At 38.8% G+C, this 24,937-nt stretch overlaps 1 protein-coding gene across 1 annotated transcript in view; it reads left to right on the top strand.

Moving 5' to 3' along the window:
• Positions 1-24,937, top strand: part of MIA40 (Cox19-like CHCH family protein) — a 122,865-nt gene that overhangs the window by 12,174 nt on the left and 85,754 nt on the right. The window contains exons 2-3 of the mRNA XM_089395904.1: positions 8,968-8,999; positions 9,544-9,669. Coding sequence (XP_089252030.1) covers positions 8,968-8,999; positions 9,544-9,669 — 158 coding nt within the window. The remainder of the gene's footprint in view (positions 1-8,967; positions 9,000-9,543; positions 9,670-24,937) is intronic.

The following is a 24,937-nucleotide window of genomic DNA, read 5'->3' as shown; positions in this document are numbered from 1 at the left end:
TGCGGATGATAAGGAGTGGATTTCCTATGCTTGACCTTGTACTCTTCCATAAGCTTCTCCATTATTTTGGATGTGAATTGAGTTCCCTGATCTGTCACAATTTCCCTTGGAACACCAAAGCGAGTAAAAATATCCTCATAAAGAAAATTAACTACTGTATTTTCATTAGCAGAAAATAATGCTTTGGCTTCTACCCATTTAGTGACATAATCAATACATACCAATATATACTTTTTCTGCTTGGATGGAGGATTAATAGGTCCAATAAAGTTTAAATCCCATTTTTCAAAGGGTTCGATGAGTATCTGAGGTTGTAATGGCATCTCATTTGAGGGGGCAGGTTTCCCTACTCTTTGGCAGCTGTCACACCTTTTAACATATTGTTTTGCATCTTTGAAGAGGAACGACCAAAAATATCCTAAAGAAATGATTTTATAAGCTGTCTTCTTGTCAGCAAAGTGTCCACCGCACGGTTCATCATGACATGCTTTGAGAATATCAGGCATTTCATCTTCCCTGACACATCTTCTGATCACAAAGTTTGGCTCTGTTTTATACAATTCGTTAGAAATCCATGAATATCTTGAACTATCCTGAATAATCTTTCTTCTTTCTCTAGGAAATAAATGTGGAGGTAGTTTCCCTGTAACCAAATAGTTAGCCATATCTGCAAACCAAGGAGTTTTAGTAGTTACTGCAAATAAGTATTCATCAGGAAACTTATCCTCTACAGGAGAGTCTTCTTTGATATTCTGAATCCTAGACAAGAAATCAGCAACTGTGTTTTGTTTCCCAGGTCTATCTAACACAGTAATATTGAATTCCTGTAAAAGTAGGAGCCATCTTGTAACTCTGCCATTAGTAATAGGTTTGTTCATCAAATATCTAATTGTAGAATGATCAGTATGAATAAAAGTTTCATAGCCTGTTATATAATGTTTGAACTTATTAATTGCATGAACAACAACTAAGAACTCTTTTTCAGTCACAGTATAATTTATCTCAGTGGGAGTCAAATTTTTACTTGTATAGTAAATGGCATAAGGAATCAAGTCTTTTTGTCCCAGTACAACTCCTAGAGCTGTATCTGAAGCATTGGTAGAAATATGGAAAGGAAGTTTCCAATTCGGTCCTCTTAAGATAGGTGCTTCAGATATTCTTGTTTTCAAGGCTTCAAATGCTGATTGGCAATCAAGATTCCACTTGAATTCACAGTCTTTTGTAAGCAGTTTGAAGAGTGGAGATGCTATTTTGGTAAAATTTTCTATAAATCTTCTATAATATCCAGTAAATCCTAGAAAACTTTTAACATCTTTTTGACAATTTGGAATAGGTAACTTGGAGATGACTTCAACATTGGATTTGTCTACTTTAATCCCATCCCCTGAAATATGATGTCCCAAAACAATACGTTCAGTAAACATCATAAAACATTTTTCATGGCTTAATGAAAGGTTTGTTTCTTTACATCTTTTGAGGACTTTTTCCAAATTTTCCAAGGCTTCTTCAAATGTATTACCATAAACTGTAAAATCATCCATATATATCTCTACACAATCATGGATTAGATCAGAAAAAATTCCTAGTACTGCTCTTTGGAATGTTGCAAGTGCATTACATAATCCAAAAGGAAGCACTCGGTAGGCAAAAGTTCCCCATGGACAAGTAAATGTGGTTTTATCCTGATCTTCAGGTGCTACCTGAATTTGATTATAACCCCTAAAACCATCCAAAAATAAAAAGTACTTTTTGCCTGCTAATGTATCTAATACTTGATCTATAAAGGGCAAAGGAAAGTGATCCTTCAAGGTTGCTTTATTCATTTCCCTATAATCAATGCACACCCTCCATTTACCATTCTTTTTGGGCACTATCACCAAGGGAGAAACCCATTGGTTATCTGAGATTGGGTAAATGAAGTTTACATTGAGTAATTTTTGGAGCTCTTCTTTCACAATCTCCCTAAGATTTGGATTCATCCTTCTCTGAAGTTGTTTGATTGGTCTACTGTTTTCCTCAATATAGATATGATGGATGCAAGTCTTAGGGTCAATACCTTTCATATCAGTATACTCCCATGCAAATGCAGCAGAATGTTTTTGTAAGATTTTGGTTAATTCTTCTTGTTGTAACTTTTCCAAGTTTTTGTTGATATTCAATGTTCTACTTGGAAAAATTTCAACTACAGAACTGCCAAACTCTTCCATAGAGTAGAGAGACATTTGCCTTGATGACAAATATTCAATATCAGAATCTAATTGAAATTGTGTGTGATCATATTCTGAAGATGTTTCAAAATTTTCTAATGTGTTCAGGATTTGACTATCCTCACTAACTTCAGAAAGAGTAAAGATAGGTTGTATAACATCTTCATCATCGACCCATTCATTGTCTCCTACTTCTGTAATTGCTTTTGTTGGAGGATACAAAGTAAATTTCTTTGTTGAACTACCATCAGAAATGTACATGTCACCAGATCTACAACTAATAAAAGCATCAGCTGTGGCTAGCCAAGGTCTTCCTAAGATGAGTGGGTGTCCTCCTAGATTATTCTTGGGAGTCAAAATCATGAAATCCACCGGATATTCCCAAGAATCCAAGGAGACCGAAATATCTTCTAGTACACCACCGATTACTGATCTATCTGCAAGTTGCAGTAAGGTAGGTGTGAAAAGAAGATTAGGAAGTTTAAGCTGTTCCATAGTCTGTCTACTCATAATGTTTATAGCAGCCCCTAAGTCAATCAATGTATTTGGAATTTCCATTCCATTTATGTGTGTTTTGACAATTGGACTTCCTGGATCCACATATTTCTGCATGGTAATCTTTCCCATCATGATATCTGCTATTTTTCCTACCAGGGGGATTCTTTTTGTGTCTCTTGGTTTCTTACCTGCTCTTTTGATACTCAACTCCTTTATTGTTTTTGCTAGAATAAGAATTTCTCTAATGGCTTGTAGCAAGGGAATCTTGATACAGACATTCTTTAATTCATCTAGGAAATCATAGTCAGGCAACAAGATTTGTTTTTCACCCCCCTGTCAATTTGTAATCTCTCAGGAAAAGGAGGTGTGGATGTAGATACAGGTTGCTCAACTATAGGAGTTGTGTGGATTGACTCTTTTTGTTTTTCTTTTTGAATGGTTGGGTTTTGAAGGGATGCTTCTTCAAAACTTTTATTGACTTTCAGAGAATCCTCCTCAGAAGCATCTTGCTCTTGAATATCTATAGAAGGTTTTTCCTTTTCTAAAATCCTACCAGATCTAAGTTGAACATCATTAAGATCTAGAGGAACAATCATGTAGGTAGGAAATGGTTGTCCTTCTACCATGTAAGCATTCTGAGGGTTTTTGTTGTTGGGATTTGGTAATGGTTGGGTTGGTAGTTGATTTGGCTTCTGTTGAAATGGAAGCAAGAGTTGAGGATTTTGATTTTGTTGAGGAGGTTGTTGTTGTGGAAATGGTAATGAAAGTTGTGGTTGTGGACTTTGTTGTTGGTTTTGTGGGGGAGGATAACTCTGATAAGATGGAGGATATTGATAATATTGAGCAAATCTCCCATAAGGATTTTGTACCCCTTGTGCCCATGATTGAGATTGATACTGATTTTGAGGTTGAGGCCAAGGTTGTTGCCAAGAATTCCAATTTGGTGAGGGCTGAAAATTCATTGGATTGTTAAATCCTTGATTTTGTTGCCCTTGCCAAGGTCTTCTTGAAACAAAGCAAAGAGGTTCTACAGAATTTGGAACTACTTCCTCCTGAAAGATAGCTTTAAGACCTGGGATTGAAGGACAATCCTTGGTCTCATGACTTTCCGAGCAAATCATACATGTTTCTACAACTTTTGCATCTAAGGGACATTCTCTTAGAGCATGTTTCTTTCTACATTTTGGGCAAAAGATGGCTAAGGCATCAACTTCTATTTTCTGCTTGTTTTGAATTTTGAGGGTGTCTAGCTGTTCACTAAGGCTCCCTAGAATGTTAGTTTTGAACTCATCAAGCATATTGCCAATTTCTGCCCTACTTACTGTCCCAGTTGCAGATTTGTTTGCTCTAATAAGAGAAGGATCTCTAGGCCCTTTTCCAGTTTTAGATTTTCCTCTTGAGAGATGAACACATAGTTTTGCTATGTTACTTAATGGAATTTGAGAGATGTCTCCCTTCCCCATCATGTTTAAAATATCTATCCATTCATCTCTAATGGCTTTCAATAAAAGGGCTTTCAAGGTTTCCTCATCTAAATTGTTCATTTTTTCTCTCTTTAAGTTGTATTGAAACCTCTCAAGCAAATTCTCTAAGTTCTCATCTTCTTTTTGTATCATTTTGAATACCTCATCCTTATGATTGGTAGGCACACAATAATCCAAGTATCTATCCAAAAATGCTTGCCTTATATCATTCCAAGTCCTAATAGATTGAGTGACTAATCCCATAAACCATTTCAGAGCAGCCCCTTTCAATGTTGAAGGGAACAGTTTGAGTTTTTGAGAGTCTTCTAGATAGTCATAGGTTCGGCATAAGACTTCAAACTCAAATAGAAATGTTTCAGAATCCTCACTTCGCAATCCATAAAAGTTTGGGAGGACGGATGGTGAAATGTTTTTCATTGTTGTATGGGTTTCCTCATCTACTATAGGGAATCCAAATGAGTTATCTCCTTCCCTATTTCCTCTACCTCCTCCATTGTTACCTCTACCTCCTCCATCATTTCCTCTACCTCTGCCTCTATCTTCCTCTGCCATGATAGTTTCCTCAGAATCTTCTGGCTCTTCTATTAATGGCTGATGAGAGAGAGTTTCTACCTCCTCTTCTTCTCTAGGTAATTCTACTTCTTCAACTGCAATAGGCTCCCCTATGGAGGTGAAGAAGGGTTCTTCTCCTAGGTCAGATTTAGTAGATGGAGTGGGAGAATCTTCTAATTCAGTTGCTGCCCCTTGAATTCCAAGAATCCTAAGGCTGGGAGTATGAGTTTGGGATGGAGGTGTATCTTGTCTATTCCTTGAAGTAGTTGGAGTTGTAAAAATCGAACTTTTTCCCTTAGCTATAAACCTTCCCCTAGAATCTCTTTCTCTATGCATGTCATTTTTTTTTTGTTTTTGGTGATTTTAATTGGGCTAATAATTCTTTTTTTGATCCTCCAGATCACACTAGGTGCAAGAGGAGAGCATACTCAAGAAATTATTGGACTAATAATTCTTTTTTCTGATCCTCTAGATCACACTAGGTGCAAGAGGAGAGCATACTCAAGAAATTATTAATTTTCCCTTTTTTTTTTGAATGTAAGAGATAGGCTACCTAGTTACACTTCCCCAGCAATGACGCCAAAATGTTTAGTCAATTTAGTATGTCCTAAATTGCTACATAAGTTATCAATCCAGGAGTCGTAAACTGATGAAGTGTAGTGCACTGTATGTGCTAGACAACCCTTTTCTTACCTCACTGTTTTCAGTTTTATCTTGTTTTGGGGTTTTGTTCTGTTGGTCTCCTAAAGTGGTTTAATGCAATGGAAATCCTAATCTGCTGTTAAAGCAAAAGTTTAAGAATACTTTTCAAAGATCAAGTGTGGATGTAGAGTTGAAGACAAGGCTTATCCTCTTGCTTCTTGTGATAATTTCCAAACTTTGAACTTAGGAGATCTTAAACATGCTGTCTACAAAATCAGAACTTGAATGAGAGTGTGAATATGCAGCTATATAAACCAAACTAAAAATGAAGTACTGAAAATGAGATTACTATCTCTGCTGTTCATCCTAATTGCAAAATTGAAATCTAATAAATTGCTGCAACTTAAACCAAAAAGTAAAGAAACTGGAAACTAATGACTAGTCAATGATTTCATCCATAATCACAACATTTCGCCAATTAACTTCTAAAACGGGGTTAAGCTAAAGGCTTTGGAAATATCATCATATGGCATGAAAGAAATGACATCTAAATTATCTAATTGCACACTAATGAAAGAAAAACCAATTACTTCATCTATAATCACAATATTTCGCCAATTAACTTCTAAAACGGGGTTAAGCTAAAGGCTCCAGAAATATCATCATATAGCATGAAAGAACTGACATCTAAATTATCTAATTGCACACTAATGAAAGCAAAGCCAATTACTTCATCTATAATCACAATATTTCGCCAATTAACTTCTAAAACGGGGTTAAGCTAAAGGCTCTGGAAATATCATCATATAGCATGAAAGAACTGACATCTAAACTATCTTGAACAGTAAACAAATCTCACAAAGTAAAAGCATAAACAACTGAAATTGAAAACTGAGTTTTAACAGAGGAAGTAAGTCTCAATAACACCACTTGATGCAAAAATTACACTAAGAAGCTCGAGCATAACCAGACTTAAAGACCTATTCTGAAGTGCACCTATCAGTGTTAGTAAGAAATGTGACAAGCTGCAAAGACATGTACAAGGTTAGAATGATTAAGATCATAAGCAAAACATGAGAAATATACAATTTGAATGAGAGAAAATATACATGAAAACTATACAAAAACAAAAGAAGGACCTCAGCTACGCAGGGGCCCTCTGCACAACTTTGGACTAGCACGCTGTTACTTCAAAACACGCTCAAACAGCCATGTGAAAAACAAAGTTTTGTATTATGAAACAGAGTAATATGTCTCTCGGTTACAGAACAACAAAATAACACTATAACAACAATATTAAGAACGTCCTATTTGTGTTGCAAACGCTTATATTTATAGAGAAAATGGATAACTGTATCTCAGAGGAATTTCTTTAATGATAGACACATGAACAAGTCAAAATCCGAGGATTCAGCCTCTCGGTTGCCATGAGTAGTAAATCTATGCGAGGTGGATGTTGGATTGCGTTATATAGATGGCATGCAAGTGGCAAAAACGGATCCACGAGTTTAGGAACGGCTTCGGGCTTCTTTTACGTGCAGGAACAGAGTTCTAGTTGGCATAGAACTCTCCGTTGACCTCCCTTTGACCGGGACCTTTCCTTCCGAATCTGGCTAAGTAAATAGGACCTCATCCACGTGTGGACAATTCCTGAGCTGCCCATGTGTCTCATTCCTCCTCCTGACACCTATAACCTATAAAACAATGGAAATGGCTGCGGAATTGCCAGTTAGCTGTGGAAAGTGGCTACATTCCATAGCTGATAAACAAAACCTAGATCAAATAGCACACACAATGATATAATTTGAAAATCACTCAAATATACTCCTGAATTCAACATGTAACAACTTTTGATAGCTTAGGATGCACTGACATGGGAAAATAGAAGAGAAAGGGTTTAAGAAAATGCTTGGAAGAGAGGTAGTTTTGGGGCTCAACACAAGTTAAGACCATGAAGATTTTATTGTATATCAATCCCAAATTCTGAACTCCTCAGAATTGTTCAAGTCTGTTGAATTCTGAATGAGATATGAAATTTTACTTTCGTTGTATGAAGTCTGATGAAATTAGAACCTGGAACCATTCACAAACATCATGAAAAGATTCAAGTAAAAATGGTAAAAAGGGAAAGATAAATGAAAATATAAACTTTTAATATTATCATTTCTTCTTCCAAGCTTACATTCTTGTGTGGGTACGAAAAGTCATTTACCAAGTAAAAATTCTGACTAAGGACTCTGAGTGCATGTGCTTCAAGGTGAAATGTGTTTGAAACGCCACATGGCTTCAATTCGTGATACACCTTTTAAAATGTTCTGCTATTTGTCTAGCCCATATGTTACGTGTTTCCAACTTTCCACATCTCAGGGCATTTCAGGGGCTGAAACTTGGGGAGTTAGGCTCTACCTGTGACTTAGATATGAATGAAAAGGGAAAGTCTTCTGGACCTCTGAACATTTCAAAAGGTTTATCACTTTCTGAAATGTTCTGCTATGTTTCTAGCCCATATGTTACGTGTTTCGACATCTCAGGGCATTTTAGGGGTTGAATCTTGGGGAGTTAGGCACTGCCTGTCACTTAGATATGAATGAAAAGGGAAAGTCTTTTGGACCTCTGAAAGCATAATAAGCACTAATTCTTCTTCTTATTACAAATACTCTATTTCACTTGCCTTTTACATGTGATTGATGATCTGTGATCACATTATATAGTATATACTTAGGTCCTTGCATACTGAAGGTTGTTGATGCTAGACGACACATGAGAACATTGATGAAAGAAGTGGAGATCAAAAAATATCAAATAAAGTGATAAACTGAAATCAAGAAACATATTTGTAGGCCAAATGGGATTTAAGAAACTCGTTGTTCATGTTGCTTGCAAATTTTCAGGTCTTTATTAATCTCTGGAAAGATCTGTGATTTCTAATTTTCTCTAAATGAGAAAATCACCTTATGTTTTGTTCGGTCTTCTTGAATTGTGATCAACTTTATGAAACTTGAAATACTTTTCTGCTTATAAGTCAGCTCTGTGTGTCTTCTTTTCCTGATGAGTCAATTATCTTCAGCTTATGCAGTTGACAAGCATAACTTCTCTCTAGTCAGATAATGCTTATTCCTTTTTTAAGGTTTGTTTAGGCAACCAGGTTATTCTCCAGAGGTATAATTTTTTCTTTATGTATGTATGTTGCTTGTTTTTCTTTGGTTTAAACAAGTTCACCATGGCTGCATTTATTTGTAAATAACTGAAAAATTATTTGTAATAAGGTCCAATAATTGAACTATGCCAGCTATTGTCTAAACTATAAGAAAATGATTTTGCTGTTTCATGCTTATGTTCTAGAAATTCTTGTATGTTTTATCAATTTCAAGAGGCAGTGACAGTATGCCTGTTATCTGGTGATAAAGAGTGACACACGTAGATATATAATAAAAGTAGTGAAGTTGTCTCTACTGCATCTGATGCTTGGAACTTCAAGAGATGATCAAATTCAAACTTAAATAACACAGTTATGTAATGGAAATTATTATTCAAAATGTTGGGGGTTATACTTACAGCACTTGTCCTGTTCTTGCGTGCTGCAGAAGCTACAGCCATGGGCGGTGATGAGTCCGAGGTTGGTAACCCTTGCCCTTTTGAGTAAGTGTATTACCCATTTAAAATTTGAATTGGTCAGGTTGAAAATTCTCATATTTAAATGATTGGGATGTCTGCATTTATATTTCATGATGCTGACTAAGTGAGTGACTGCTGTCTGCGGCTGAGGGGAAATCTCAATATCCTTTTACTCTTCTGCTTGACCATAAGATTTGTATTTTGGCCAGGTCAAGATTCGAGCCCAAAATCAAACTCATTAAGCATCAATCGCGATGAACTACTATTCTCGATCTTGATATTTACAGTAGAATAGTGTGCAGTTCTTTTCGAGTCTTTGGATGTGAAAGCTCAAAAAGCACTAGAATGTCCCTCTGATTTCTGTCTGCCACGGATGGAAAATCTCAATGTCCTTTACTCTTCTGCTTGACCTTAAGATTTTTATTTTGGCCAAATCAAGATTTGAGAGCCCAAAATCAACTCATTAAGCTGCAAGCATCAATCATGAAGAACCACTTTTCTCTATCTTGATATTTATAGTAGAATGGTGTGCATTTATTTTCCAGTCTTTGGATGTGAAAGCTCAAAAAGCACTAGAATGCCCCTGTGTTGCTGAACTACGAGATGGACCTTGTGGAGAGGCTTTTACTGAAGCATTTGTATGTTTCATCAAAAGCCAAGCAGAAGAAAAGGTAAGACATTGGACCATAACATTTGAGTTTATTTCCTGTAGTAGAGAAGCACATAGAGCCTCCATTTCTATAAAAAAAATTCGCTTTGTGCATTAATTGATTGCAAATAGTATGTGTAACTTTTTGCCATATTTACTAGCTTAAGTCTAATTCTTGTCAGATGCTCAGTGAGTTTTGACTGTTGCTGATTCGTGCTGATACATTTGGATAGTTCTTATTTCTTAAACCAACCAGTGCTTATTTCTTAAAAGGTCATTTGATCAGTTGAATTAGATAGATAATAATGTCCTTATCACTGTTATGCTTTCTGACGGCCTTGAATATGGAGTCTTCCTGTAAAGACATAGTTAGCTTCATGCATTCTAAATGTATTAAATGACATTCTAAATTCTCAAAAAAGAAGAAATTTTTTGATGAGTGTTAGTGCTCAAATCGTCCCTTCATATGAATGACTTGAATACTCATTCACTAAGGACTCAAAAGCCCTCCCGCGCTCTAGGTGCTATAGGCTGACCTCCAGTGCACCACAGGGGGTAACCCTGATGATAATTATATAATTTTCGATAAGCAAATATAATAAGGTCAATTGATGATAATTTCTTCATTGTAGTAACTTTATGGTATTAACAGAAGAGGAATTTCTATTAAAAAAAACAATCTCTGAAAGCTATAACCTAGATGCAAAAGATAAACCTTAACAATTAAATTTTGAAATTAGATTATAAAAAGTTAAAGAAAAACTAAATAAGAACAGACATAAAAGGTACGAGATGCTGAATCATTCAAAGATAATGAGAGATCATTGCAACATGTACAAATGTTCTCCAAGCTTCCATCCCAAATCTCTGAAGATAGCTATGTTCAATAATAAATATTGAAACCTAAAACTTGCAAAGATGATATAGAAACTTATAGATTTTGAAATGCGAATAACATCATACACAGACAAATTACAAAATGTAACACTGTAACAATCGTAAATGTAAAACATAAATTGTCATAAGTTAAGAGACAAGCTTCTAAGACAAACGACAATCAAATGTTTGTCATCTAGTCATTCAGATCGATAGTATGATATCAGAACATAAACGACCAAACAAAATAATTTCTAAACGAGAACAAGTCTCAGATTTAGCTTTCTGCGATTGTCACACACACATAAACAAACACAACAAAATTCATCTAAAACACAAGGGAAAGCTTTCAGCGATGTAATAATAGACTGTGTAACATGTACAAGCAGTTTTCACAAAATTGAAAATTATCACTTTTGTCAACAACCCCCCTTTTACGAGAAACAAGGTCTTAAATAATTAGTCTAAAAAATAACTGATTGAGTAACTGTCTTAAATGTAACAAATTCAAATTAAAATAAAACAACTCATAAAATAAAATGTTTATACGTTATGACGCCTTCGCGGCTTTGAAGTCTTGACTTTCTTCATTGTGCCCGTAGGGGAGAAAGCATGGGCCCCACACATCCTGACTATTGGTGCTTGAGTCGTGATTAAAGGAATTTCACTCCAGTCTTTTAGCTGCTCTGTTATGGATTGCATTGGTGGAACTGGTTGAACAACTTGAGTTGTTGAGGAGACCTGTTCAATAATGAGATTTCGTTTCAAATGGTTCCTCAGTTTAGCCATTTTATCCCATTCTGTAGTCGGCAACCAAGGCACATTTTTATATTTTGTTATAACCACCACCAATCGAGATCTAATATGATAATGGGCTGTAGGAAGGCTCTGTATTATCTTTTTAATCCCAGCCAAAATGGCAAAGTCTCTGGAAATTACTGAAATTATTCCCGTTTATGATTGTAGTTGCTAAAATTGGCAAAAGATCGTTTATGATTGTAGTTGCTGAAATTGCCTCTTCACCTTGTATAGCCAAGCAACCAAGGTCTTGTTCTATATTCTTTAGTTTATCACAGAATTCCTCCTGAGATATCACCCAATTATCTTTTCCCCAAAACGAAGGCACGCCAAACCTGCCAAGATAGTTCCAGTCGGCTCTAAAGTCATATATTTCCTTAGTAGCCTTTTCAAATTCTTCCCGCATCACTTGCATCGCGGCACGCTTTTCTTTTAACATACAGAGAGAGAAAACACATTGATCTCTGGCAGGCAGACCCAACTCTCCCAAATTTTCATCTTCCAAGGTGTTGATAAGATCAATGAGTGAATTGATATCTTTCAATCTTTCCTCAAGAGCCAAGGCTGTACTTTTTGCTTCTAAGTTTGCACTCTTAATAATACCCTTTTCATAGTCGGAGAGGATTTCAACGTAAGCTCTGACTATAGAAATCTTTTGTCCAATTTCCCTCCATATTTCCCCTTTAGCCTGTATTAACACTTGCTTACTTGTGTGGGTAACTCTGATCACTTCCTGTAGGGTCTTAATCTCATTATGCTTTTCCTTTAGAGTAGTTTGAATTTGCTCAATCTCATCATTTTTTCGATTTACCAAATTCTCTCCTCTATATTCGTCTCTTTTCTTCTCTGAATGGGCTAGTTCTAGTTCTTGTTCTAACCAAGTTATCTTAATATGTAGTAGCTGGGAATATTCAGTTTTAGATGCTTGAGCAGAGTTAAGAGCTCGATTAACTGAGGCTTGTTGATTTTTGTAGCATCGGTTGTGTTCTAGCCATGAATTTGGTGGAGAGGCTAGAATACATGTATTCTCCAAAACCCATAAATAGTTTCTGGAGATTCCACTTAGAGACAAACTAATTAAAATAATTAACTTTTTTTCAGTGGTTCCTAAGTCTAAACTTAGGAAATCTGGTTAATTAAAAGGTATTAATTATGTCATGGTGAAATATTCTGGAAGAATACATGGATCGAGTTCTAGTTAATCTTAGCCATCGATTATGTTTTAATCTTACCCGTTGAAGCCTCAACGAGAGATTATAAGAAGAATTTCGATGGGGGTTGGAGAACACACATGGAGCCACCAGGGATTCAATATTGCTGGGAAATCGAGCTCCAAAGTAGTAGCTGTGAGTTGCCGGAGGTGATTCAGTGGTTTCAAATCAGTGAGAGAGGGGCAGGGATAGTAAGGCCGAAAGGAATTTTTTCTAGTCAGGTGAGTGCATAGTAGAGAGACAACGTATTCCACAGAGAGGTTGACACAGTGCAGAGAGGTAGCGCAGAGCTTTAGAGGGAGATCCGTATTTTGCTAAGGAGAAGTTGAGATTCAGTGGCAGGAGCCGGAGTGGGAGCCCGGAGGCTAGGAAGATCGAGTTTCCAAAGCAACAATTGATCAACAGAGTGAGAGAGACACTGGTCTGAGCTGGGTGACGCAGATCTGTGTAGGGTGACACAGAGGCAGTAAGGAGCAACTCATCTTGAGCTAAGGTCAGTGTTGGATCACCGATGGAAGTGAGATTTTTCTCACTAGACTTCTGTTAGTCATTTTCTTTGTATGGAAAGCTAGATTTGAGCTTCCATAGATTTGTACTCAGATTTACTACTGCATAATAATAAAACCCTCAGTTGTTGCACCGGTTTTCCCAAGTTGGCTTTTCCGAGGACATTGGTCCAAAACTAATAGTGTATTATTGTGTGTGCATTTCTTCCAGTGTTTTTATTTCTTCTACAATATTTATTTTGTGAAGGCTACAGTCTATATGTTTCGATATTTGCCGTAGGAAACTGCAAATAATTTGGTTGATTAAATTTAACAAATAAAAGAAACATTATTAGTTGTTGCAGTAGGATTCGGAGTTTCTGAATTCTCACATGGTATCAGAGCATAGATTGTAAGTTGGAGAGCTCAACGCAGAAAGAAGGAGGTAGTTTGAATCTCTGCAAAGGCAGCAGTTCGAAACCCTCTAAGGCAACGAAATCCCTTAAGGCCAAGAGGGTCAGCTTTTGAAGAAATTTATTTCTCTGAGAGAGTTGACAGAGAAACTAAATTTTCTAGATCGAAGATTGACAGAGGCAGAGGGAGTAGCAACAGTTTCCTTGCAGAGCAGATCTTCACCTGGGACGCAGATATTTTGCAGCAGTTTGCTAGTGCAAAATAACGTCAAGAGGGAGGAAGAGCACACACTGAGGGAATTCTTTCCTCAGGGGCTTCTAGCCCGAAGTTCGAATTTTCCTAGCATAACAACAGTAGTTGTGTGCAAAGTTTCTCACTCCAGAAGGGAGTGCGAATCGCTGGGCAACAGTCGCGCAAAGGAGAAGAGGAGGAGTTTGACATTTTCAGAGAGATGGCATCAGCAGGGTTGAGAGATCAAGATTGGTTGGACGGAGCCTCCAACTATGTGATTTGGAAGGCTAGAATTTCTTGCCTTCTAGATGAACATGATCTCAAGACTTATATCGATAGTGTGGTAGCTGTACCCGCAGATGTAGATCCGCTTAAGAAGTACAAGAAGGAGATGGAAAAAGCTAAGAGGCTGATTCTCGATGGGGTTCGAGATCACGTGGTGTCTCACATAGCTGGCAAAGATATTGCCCGACAGATGTGGGAGGCACTAGCTATGCTATACGAAGGATCTTCCGAGTAGCGAAAGATGTATCTTGAGGAGAAGCTGAGATGCACGAGGATGCAGAAAGGGGAGTGTATAGACCCCTTCCTTACTAGGCTTCAGGATGTCCATGACTAGCTGTCTTCAATAGGGTCAGTGCCCCAGCCTAAAGATTTGGTACGATTAGCTCTGAATAGCGTTTCTAAAGAATGGCAAGTTTTTATCCAGAGTATCTTGGGCAGAGAAAAACTACCAGAATGGGATCGTATGCGGGCTGATCTGCAGTAGTAGGAGATGAGGCGAGATTGGTGAAGAGCACCATTAGTGGTGCTAGCAGCAATAGTGGGATGAAGCAAGTAAAGGAAGAGGAAGATGTGGCCCTTGCATCTAAGGGGCAGCAGGAGTAGCGCAAAAGGAAGAAGGACATTTCCAAGATCAAGTGCTTCAGGTGTGGTGAGCTTGGCCACTACAACACTCAATGTCCTCTCAGAAAGAAGGACAAGGAGGAGAAGCAGGATTAGTAGGCTGAATCCGCAGAGATCGACAACTTGTCCTCCATATTGGAGGAAGAGTTTGCCATGATCACCTAGTTACCTCCAGGGATGAGGTGGGGTGATTTGGAGTTGTAGCCCCAAAGAGCTACAGAATGGGCATGATTCTTGAGGAGGTCCACCTCATGAATCAATACCTTGCTATGGGAGCCCAAGACATGCAGCAGCAGGATAGACCAGTGGCAGTTGGTGTAGTCAGGTGCCAGAGTGACAGATGCAGTAGCTAGTAGTGGTCAGAGACTGAGCAACGCAGAGCAGAGTTGGCAGTAGTGCAGTTGGCACAGAGCAGAGTCAGCAACAATGCAGAGGCTTCAGTGACAACGCAGAGTCTAGTAGTAGTCAGGGCTCGGGTGACAGGTGTATCATACTTACCATAGTTGGTTCAGTATTTTGGATGCTTTTCCGTTGCAGTTGTTGCAGTTGCAGCAGCAACAGAAGGAGAGGCAGTTGCAGTAGTTGACAGCAGTTAAGCACGGTCAGTAGTAGCACAAATGCAACGTTTATCAGAGTTGCGTAGTAGTTGGTGGGCAACAACAACCAAACATCAACAACGTAACAAGAGGTGGTGCAAAGATAGGGTGTTGCTTCAGTGGGTTGCAGCGTTAGAACACATTCCTCGCTAAGAGGTAGTGTTGATTTTTGTAGCATCGGTTGTGTTCTAGCCAAATTTGGTGGAGAGGCTAGAATACATGTATTCTCCAAAACCCAAAAATCGTTTCTTGAGATTCCACTTAGAGACGACTTAATTAAAATAATTAACTTTTTTTAATGGTTCCCAAGTCTAAACTTAGGAAATTTGGTTAATGAAAAGGTATTAATTAAGTCATGGTGAAATCTTCTAGAAGAAGACATGGATCGAGTTCTTGTTAATCTTAGCCATCGATTATGTTTTAATCTTGGACGTTGAAGCCTCAATGAGAGATTATAAGAAGAACTTTGATGGGTGTTGGAGAACATACTTGGGGCCACCAGGAATTCGATATTGCTGGGAAATTGAACTCCAGGTAGCAGCTGTGAGTTGTCGGAGGTGATTCAGTAGTTTTGAAGTAGTGAGAGAGGGGCAGGGATAATAAGGTTGTAAGGAAGCTTTTCCAGTATGGTTAGTGCATAATAGAGAGACAACGTATTCCACAGAGAGGTTAATGCAATGCAGAGAGGTAGCGCAAAGCTTCAGAGGGAGATCCGTATTTTGCTGAGGAGAAGTCGAGATTCAATGGCAGGAGCCGTAGTGGGAGCTCGAAGGCCAGGAAGTTCGAGTTTCCAGAGCAGCAGCTGATCAACAGAGTGAGAGAGACACTGGTCCGATTTGGGTGATGTAGATCTGTGTACGGTGACACAGAGGCAACACAGAGGTAGCAAGGAGCAGCTCATCTTGAGATAAGGTCAGTGTTGGATCACTAGTGGAAGTGAGATTTTTCTAACTAGACTTCTGTCAGTCATTTTCTCTGTATGGAAAGCTAGATTTGAGCTTCCATAGATTTGTACTCAGATTTACTACTGCATAATAATAAAACCCTCAGCTGTTGCACCGATTTTCCCAAGTTGGTTTTTTCCGAGGACATTGGTCCGAAAATAACGGTGTATTATTGTTTGTGCATCTATTCTTCCAGTGTTTTTATTTCTTCTACAATATTTATTTTGTGAAGGTTGCAATGTATATGTTTCGATATTTGCCGTAAGAAACTGCAAATAATTTGGTTGATTAATTTAATAAATAGAAGAAACATTATCAGTTGCTGCAGTAGGATTTAGGGTTTCCGAATTGTTGATTTTTGGTAAGATCGGATGTGCTCTAGCCTTGAAATTTGGAGGGGAGGCTAAGACACATGAGATCTCCAAGACCCAGAAATCGTTTTGAGAAATTCCACCCGGATGAGGAGTTAATAAAATAATGAATATTTTTAATGGGTTCCTAAGTCTAAACTTAGGAAAATAAAAATATTAATGGGCATTAATAAAAATAAGGCTGAGAAGCTTCTAAGAGACGAGAATCAAGTCTGTTTTAATCTTAGCCGTTGATTAGAGACTTAATCTAGACCGTTGATTCATCAAATGGAAAAGTATAAGAGAAGACTTGACGATCATTTGGAGACACACCGACAAATACTCAGTATCTAAAGGAAAATCGATTCTTAAGAGAGGAGATCGATTTTAGAGGGAGAGTTGCAGGGTGGAGGAAGAGGAGGGATCAACAGCAGGCAGTGACTGAGGAGGAGGTGATGCAGGGACAGTGGGAGATAGTGCAGAGGGAGACATAGTCCAGAGGAGAGACGCAGGCTGATGCAGAGGGATGCAGAGCCACTCAGAGCCACACAGAGTGACGTAGAGGTGACACAAGAGTGGGAGCAGGGTCTCCAAAGTGTCAGAAAGTCTCAAAGGGAAAGTCTCAGGTGTTTTCTTTCAGTTTCTTTGTAAAATCATTCCTTGTAAAAGCAATTGCTGCTGAAGATTAATAAAGCCGTCATCTGTTGCACTCGTTTTCCCACATTGGGTTTTTTCGAGGACAAATGTCCAAAAACAACTGTGTTGATGTGATTGGTTCTTGTGCATGTATTTTTTCTCTGGGTAATTGTGTGATCGCTGCAGTAGAATTTATTTTAATATTTACTGAAGGGATTTTTTAGATAACTTATTGTGAATAATAAGTAGGTGAAATAAATCAGTTATTGCAGTAGAATTTCAGTGTAGAATTTTTCACATGGTATTAGAGCAGAGATCGAGCAACAGGAGAGGGAAATCAACTATGGGTCAAGAGCATGAAGCAGAGGCATCCAGTCAAGGGTACTCACGTAGATTTCCAAAAGAATGCACAAGGGACATGAATTACGAGTATTCTATGTTCGTTTCCAGATTGGAAGAAGAAGTCGCTTGCTTAGCAAGCTCTGCCTCCTTTGAGGTTTGGTATATAGACAATGGAGCTTCCTGGCATATGACAAGAATCCGAGAATGTTTTTCAGATTATCAGGAAGAAAGAATGAATCTTTAGATCACCATGGGAAATAAGGCAAAGTGTTCTCCAGTAGGAAGAGGTACCGTTGTATTTCAAACCGAAGTAGGAGAATGGCTTCGAGCAATTAATGTGCTACATGTGCTAGGATTGGGGATGAACTTACTCTCTGTATCTCAACTTCAAAACAAGGGCTATGGCATTTTCTTCATTAAGGAGAAAGTATATGTCAAACACCCGAGTTGGAAAAAGAAGGCCCAGATTGGAATCAGAAGTAACAGGTTGTACAAGTTGCAGCTAGAATCACCAATGGCACTGATAGGCAGTAATGGAGACAAAGATTTGAATGAACTATGGCATAGGAGGATGGGACACTTACACCATGGGGCTCTGAGAATTCTCAGGAAAACAGTATCAGGAGTTCCAGAACTAAGTATCGAACGAGATGATGTATGCAGAGGGTGTGCTTTGGGCAAGTATGCCAAAGCAGCGTTTTCCAGAAATAACAATAAGGCTAAGAGTGTGCTAGGATTGATACACTCAGATATCTGCGGACTGATGTCCACAAAATCTCTTAGTGGTGCCGAATACTTCGTCACCTTCATCGATGACCATTCCTAAAAGACTTGGATCTACTTTCTGAAAACCAAGGATGAGGTTTTTGGTCGATTCAAAGAGTTCAAGGCAATAGTGGAGAATCTGACAAGAAAGAAGATAAAAGTGTAGCGCTCAGACAATGGTGGAGAGTATGTTGACAAGGACTTCACCGATTTTTGCGCTAAGGAAGGCATCATAAGAGAGTGGACAACTCCCTACAATCCGAAGCAGAATGGAGTAGCAGAAAGGAAAAATAGGACTACTGTGGAAACAGCTAGGGCAATGCTGTATGATCGAGATATGCCTAAATTTCTGTGGGCAGAAGCATGCAACACGACAGTTTATGTCCAGAACAGGACTCCACACAGGGCATTGGGCAAAATCACTTCAGAGAAGGTATTAACAGGGAAAACACCTGAAGTCAGTCATTTCAAGATATTTGGGAGTTTAGCGTATTGCTTTATACCCAAAGAAAAGAGAAAGAAATTAGATCAAACCATTGAGAAAGGATATCTTGTGAGATATAGCGAGAATGCTAAGGCATATAGAGTCTATCTTCCAGGGAGTAGGAAGGTAGTAGTTCAGCGGGATGTAAAGTTCATGGAGGACAGAGCTTTCAAGAAATCTCGAGAAATGCCTTCCGAGGAGCAGTCGAAAGACGAGCCGTTGGTCAAACCACTTCGACTAGTAGGAACTAGCACTAGAAACTCTCTTGAAGACAAAGCTTCAGAACAGGAGGAATCTCAGGAAGAGGAAGAGCTGATAGATGTGCCTACTACTAGTGGAAGAACGAGCCGGGAACTCCGACAGATTCTACGAGATGCAAAGGACTTCATTGGTGCACCCAGGAATAATAAAAGGGGGCGAAGACAGCTAGACAGATAGCAGGCCTTAGTAGCTCAGGTTGGGGAACCTTCCAGTTTTCAGGCCGTTCAACATCAAGTATGGGTAGATGCTATGGTGGAGGAATACGACTCTATAATGGTCAATGATGTCTGGGAAGTGGTACCTAGGCCTTAGGACAGATATGTGGTAGGTTCGAGATGGATCTACAAGGTCAAATATGCTGCAAACGACAGTGTGGAGAAATACAAAGCTAGGTTTGTGGCTAAGGGGTATGCTCAGAAGGAAGGGATAGACTACGAAGAAACCTTCGCCCCAGTAGCCAGGTATACTTCTATTAGAACCATGATATCTCTTGCAGCACAGATGGGGTGGAAGATTCATCAGATGGATGTCAAGACAACATTCTTGAATGAGGTAATAGAAGAGGAAGTATACATTGAACAACCAAAAGGTTTTGAGACACATGAGAAGAAATTTTATGTATGCAGATTAAAGAAAGCCTGGTATGGGCTTAAACAGGCACCGAGAGCATGGTACGGTCGAATTGATGGCTACTTGCAGAAGATGGGGTTTGTCAAGAGTGACGTAGACCCTAATATCTACTATCTTGTCGTAGAGAATGAGCCTCTAATCCTAGTGTTATATGTGGATGATCTCTTCCTGACAGGATCATCTAGGCTCATCAAAGTCTGCAAGAAGAACTTAGCCACAAAATTCGACATGAAGGATTTGGGACAGATGCATTATTTCCTGGGGTTGGAAGTTTGGTAGCAGAAGGGTGAGATCTTCCTTGGATAAGGGAGATATGCTACAGAAATCTTGAAGAGATTCAGGATGTAGGACTATAGACCTATGGCTACTCCAATGATCACCAACTGGAAGAATATTGATGCATCATAAGATAAAGATGTTGATCCCACCTTGTACAGGCAGCTTATAGGGTCCCTAATGTATCTGGTCAATACTAGGCCAGACATTTGTTACGCTGTCAACACCCTCAGTCAGTTCATGGTGGAACCTAAGAGGGCACACTGGGCAGCAGCCAAACATGTTCTCAGGTATATACAAGGAACAATTGAGGATGGACTATTGTACACCTGAGGCAATGACATCAGGTTGAGTGGGTTCACTGACGCAGATTGGGCTAGAAGTTCAGTAGATCGGAAAAGTACAACTGGGTACTGTTTCAACATTAGATCAGGAATAACCTCCTGGTGTAGTAGGAAACAAAAATCTGTGGCTCTGAGCTCAGCTGAAGCAAAATATATGGCAACTAGCACAACTTCGTGCGAAGCCATATGGCTTAGGAAATTACTTGTGAATCTATTCAAGAGAAGGATGGAAGCGACCAAGATCAATTGTGATAGTCAGAGTTGCATCAAGCTTTTTGAGAATCCAGTATTTCATGATTGGTCGAAGCACATTGATATCAGGTGTCACTTTGTCAGAGATTGTGTCCAACGAGGAGCAGTACAATTGAAGTACACTCCTACAGGAGAACAGGTGGCAGACATCCTCACCCAGGGTCTAGGAAGAGCAAAGTTTGTTTATTTCAGGGAGAAGATGGGGATGGTAAAGAATCCATTTCAATAGCAGAAATGGATAAGTGTCAGGAGTTGCAGTGCAACAGTTAGCAGTCGCAGTGCTATAGCCAACATGATGCAACATGTTGAAAGGGAGCTGCAGTACAGATGCAACAATGGCAGTGTCATGGGCAGCAGTATAGGAAGCAATAGTGCAGGGGATGTGAGGTAGCAGGCCAAGCATCAACACAGGTATTGATGCGCAAGATCAATGTGATGTTTCTATAGTGAAGCATTGCTAGAGCACATTCCTCACTAAGAGGGAGTGTTGATTTTGGTAGCATCGGATGTGCTCTAGCCTTGAAATTTGGAGGAGAGGTTAAGGCACATGAGATCTCCAAGACCCAGAAATAGTTTTGAGAAATTCCACCCCAATGAGGAGTTATTAAAATAATTAATATTTTTAATGAGTTCCTAAGTCTAAACTTAGGAAAATAAAAATATTAATGGGTATTAATAAAGATAAGGGTGAGAAGCTTCTAAGAGATGAGGATCAAGTCTGTTTTAATCTTAGTCGTTGATTAGAGACTTAATTTCGGCCGTTGATTCATCAAAAGGAAAAGTATAAGAGAAGACTTGAAGATCATTTGGAGACACATCGACAGATACTCAGTATCTCAAGGAAAATCGATTCTCAAGAGAGGAGATCGATTTCAGAGGGAGAGTTGCAGGGTGGAGGAAGAGGAGGGCATCAGCAACAGGCAGTGACTGAGGAGGAGGTGATGCAGGGACAGTGGGAGATAGCACAGAGAGAGACGCAGTCTAGAGGAGAGACGCAACCCTCTCATAGGCTGATGTAGAGGGACGTAAAGCCAGAACCACGCTGAGCCACGCAGAGTGACACAGAGGTGATGCAGGAGTGGGAGCAGGGTCTCCAAAGTGTCAGAAAGTCTCAAAGGGAAAGTCTCAGGTGTTTTCTTTCAGTTTCTTTGTAAAATCATTCCTTGTAAAAGCAATTGCTGTTGAAGATTAATAAAGCCCTCATCTGCTGCACCGGTTTTCCCACATTGGGTTTTTCCAGGGACAATTGTCCAAAAACAACTGTGTTGATGTGATTGGTTCTTGTGCATGTATTTTTTCTCTGGGTAATTGTGTGATAACTGCAGTAGAATTTATTTTAATATTTGCTGAAGGGATTTCGTAAATAACTTATTGTGAATAATAAGTAGGTGAAATAAATCAGTTGCTGTAGTAGAATTTCAGTTTAGAAATTTTCACACAAATTCTCAAGGTTTTGTATTCTGCCAAGAGCTTGAGGTGATGCTCCTCTTTTTCGCGGGATTCTGTCTTCAGTAGCTCCATTTGTTTAAGGGTCTCTTGGCGTTCTTCCTCCTTGAGCTGCAAGGCTATTTCCATCTCTTGGAGACAGGTTTCAACCTCTTCTTTTCTTTCAAATGCTTGAATTAGAACATGAGGGTCGTGATCAAGTATTTTTAGAATAGCTTGTAAAGCTTTGATCTCTTTTTCTTTCTCTTCCAACAACTTCTTAACAGGCTTGGTGTCTTTAGACTGTCTAAACTGTCGGACTACTATATCTTCTATTTCTTTTATTTGGTTTGTTTTTGTATTTAGAGCCACACATGCCACATGCAAACGATCAAAGCATTTTTAAACATTGCTTGCATTTTTCTATTTCCTGCAGTTGAGTCCAGCAATCTCCGAGCCACAATTTCGCCTATGTGTCGATGAAGATTGATAACATCCATATCAGACACCTTCCCCAAGTTAATAGCTAGGGAAGAAATTCGAGATCCCAACACTTTGTTGATTTTCCCCAATTTCTGGCTGGACAACTGTGAGATTCAAAATATTCGTTTCAAAGTCAGTGGCAGAAATAAATCGGGGTCCACTTGTAGAAATTGCATCTTTAAATGCTGGAACTGTTGATTTCTGGTAGCATTGGATGTGCTCTAAGTCTCAAATTTTGCAGGGAGGCTTGGGCACATGCATTCCAAAGAACCTAGAAAGCGTTTTGTGAAATTCCACCCGGAGTCAGTTTTATTAAAATAATTAATTATTTTTAATGGGACCTGTTGACCACTACTGGTCAACTACCCATGCAGTACACCTCCTTCCTGTTGGCAGAGAAGGGTAGCTCCTGAGCGACATGTCCGTGCCAGCCTACAGTCATCGACAACTTGATCATTTTTGTTGTAAACCCAGTCTGCATGTTTGAATTGTAAATAATCTAAGCAGATCAGAGTCATGTATGTAAAATTGCCTAGGTGGACCTAACTTTCTAATGATGATCTGCGTCCCGGGAGGTTTTTAGTCTCACCGATCCATGGATCGGCAGAGTTTTCCTTCAAACCCGACCCCAAAGCCGGGATGCATTTTGTTATTAGGACTTTAGGAGAACCCTAGCATGTTAATCTGCTAGATTATAGCTGTGTCGCAGAACTGGGTGGTCTATGAGGGTCTGTATTAAGTGGATTCATCCCTTTGAGATGTAAATTGTAAAAATTGTAAAAAATCATGATGAAATGTGTCTTGAGGGTTGAAAATGTTGTAAATCCCCTCATGAGTCCTAGGTCCTAGGTGCTAGGTGATGATTCCAACGGCTGGGTTTGATGATCCATCTTAAAATAAATTTAAATTTTTTTTTTTTTAATGAATAAAAATAATAAATTCATATATAAAAAAAAAAAAAAAAAAAAATTTAAAAATTTGAAAAAATTAAAAATAATAATAAAAAAAAAAAAAAAAAAAAAAACATAAAGCAAAAACCCTAAGCAATAAAATAATAATATTTTTGTGGATCACCCAAAACTAGCCGTTGGGATCATTTCCTTTATATAGGGTCTTAGGGGGTCATTTTTGGGTTTGATCTGATCTGTGAGTCTGTACTGAAAGCTCTCTTGTAATCTGATTTCTGATTAATAAGGAAGACTTTGGGGTTCAAACTGGCTGGTGTTACTCTCTGGAATTTGCTGTGAGATTACTGCTTTTCTGCATGTTTTAGTTTTCAGCAGTTAAAATAGCTGGTTTTTCAGAGCATTGTGAGTGCAGGTATCTTGCTCACGTGCTAGGGTTTGAATGTTGTAGGGTTTCTGAAATAATGGCAGGTATCTCCATTATTTCTTGAAATCTAGCAGCATTTCTTGCCCTCTTTGCTGATGTTTGCTTGAGGTGTGCAGGAAAATTTTAGCTGAAGGCTATTTGTGGGCGTTTGGGGAAGTTCTAGGCTGAACCAGCCGACTCCCACAGGCTTTTCTTTGCAGAGCCTAGCTGGTTTTGGCCCTGGGTTAATCATTAAGAGTTTTATTTTTTGTTTTACATGAGAGAATTTTATTTCTGCTTACAGTAAAGTTCAAACGTTTAATATCTTGAAAATGTTACTGCAATCATTGCTAAATTCGGCTGTGTCAGAGCTGTAAAAATTTTGTGATTCTAGGTAATTTTTCAAGGGTTTTACTCTGAAATTCTGCATATATTTGCCGAGAGCTTGTTGTCTGTCTTTCAGGGTTACCATACTGCTGTTCTGAAAATAAAAGCATTTCTGGGGAACCGGCATAAGGGCAAATTGTTTCGATTCAAATCAAAGTCTGGCAACAATACGTTAGTGCTCAGGCGAAATCAATTCGGACAATCCACAAACTCCAGCGTGAAAGGTTTCAAATAAAGCATCAGTTAGTATTTGCGTAGAAGCCTCAGGTGGTCAACACCCTCGTCTAGCCAAGGAAGAAACGCAGTGAATGAACATTTCCGCTTTCGCTTCTCCCTCTAAACGTGACGGCGATTCACCTAAATACGTCTCGTTCTTCAGCGCAAAGTTTTTGGGGTCAGTTCTCTTGGTGCAAACACGATCAGGTAAGCGGCTCCTTTCACAAAAACGAAAATTCGAAAGAGTAATAACGTGTCCCAAATTTTCATTTTGACATTCGAACTGCGTCTGAAATCCTCGATGAACCCGTCTGCGTGATTTCCTGTGGGGCATTTCCGTCATTGTCTCTGGCTTAATTTTTAATATAGCGTATCTGTGATCTTCAGCGTTTGCAGTCGTGCTCATAATCTTTTTTTTTTAAATATGCGCGGATATGGCAGCATGTAGACTAGGGTTACGATTCTGAATCCTCTCACGCATTCGATGGTTTTATGATCTTTTTTTTACATGGTTACGTTTTCCGCCATCAATCCTGCAAACATTTAAACGAAAATACATTTTCCTTTGATCTGTTATGTTGGCGTTCGCATTGGGTGGTTGATGCCTTACGTTTTTTTTTTTGCTGCTGCCGCCGTCGATTGTCGTTCACCTGTCCAAACCCGTAGC

Source organism: Pinus tabuliformis, chromosome 1_2, assembly GCF_031772625.1.
Source record: "Pinus tabuliformis cultivar Carrire ecotype Pingquan chromosome 1_2, CPIR1, whole genome shotgun sequence".
NCBI classification, from domain to species: Eukaryota; Viridiplantae; Streptophyta; class Pinopsida; order Pinales; family Pinaceae; genus Pinus; species Pinus tabuliformis.
This window is presented reverse-complemented; position numbering and strand designations above follow the sequence as displayed.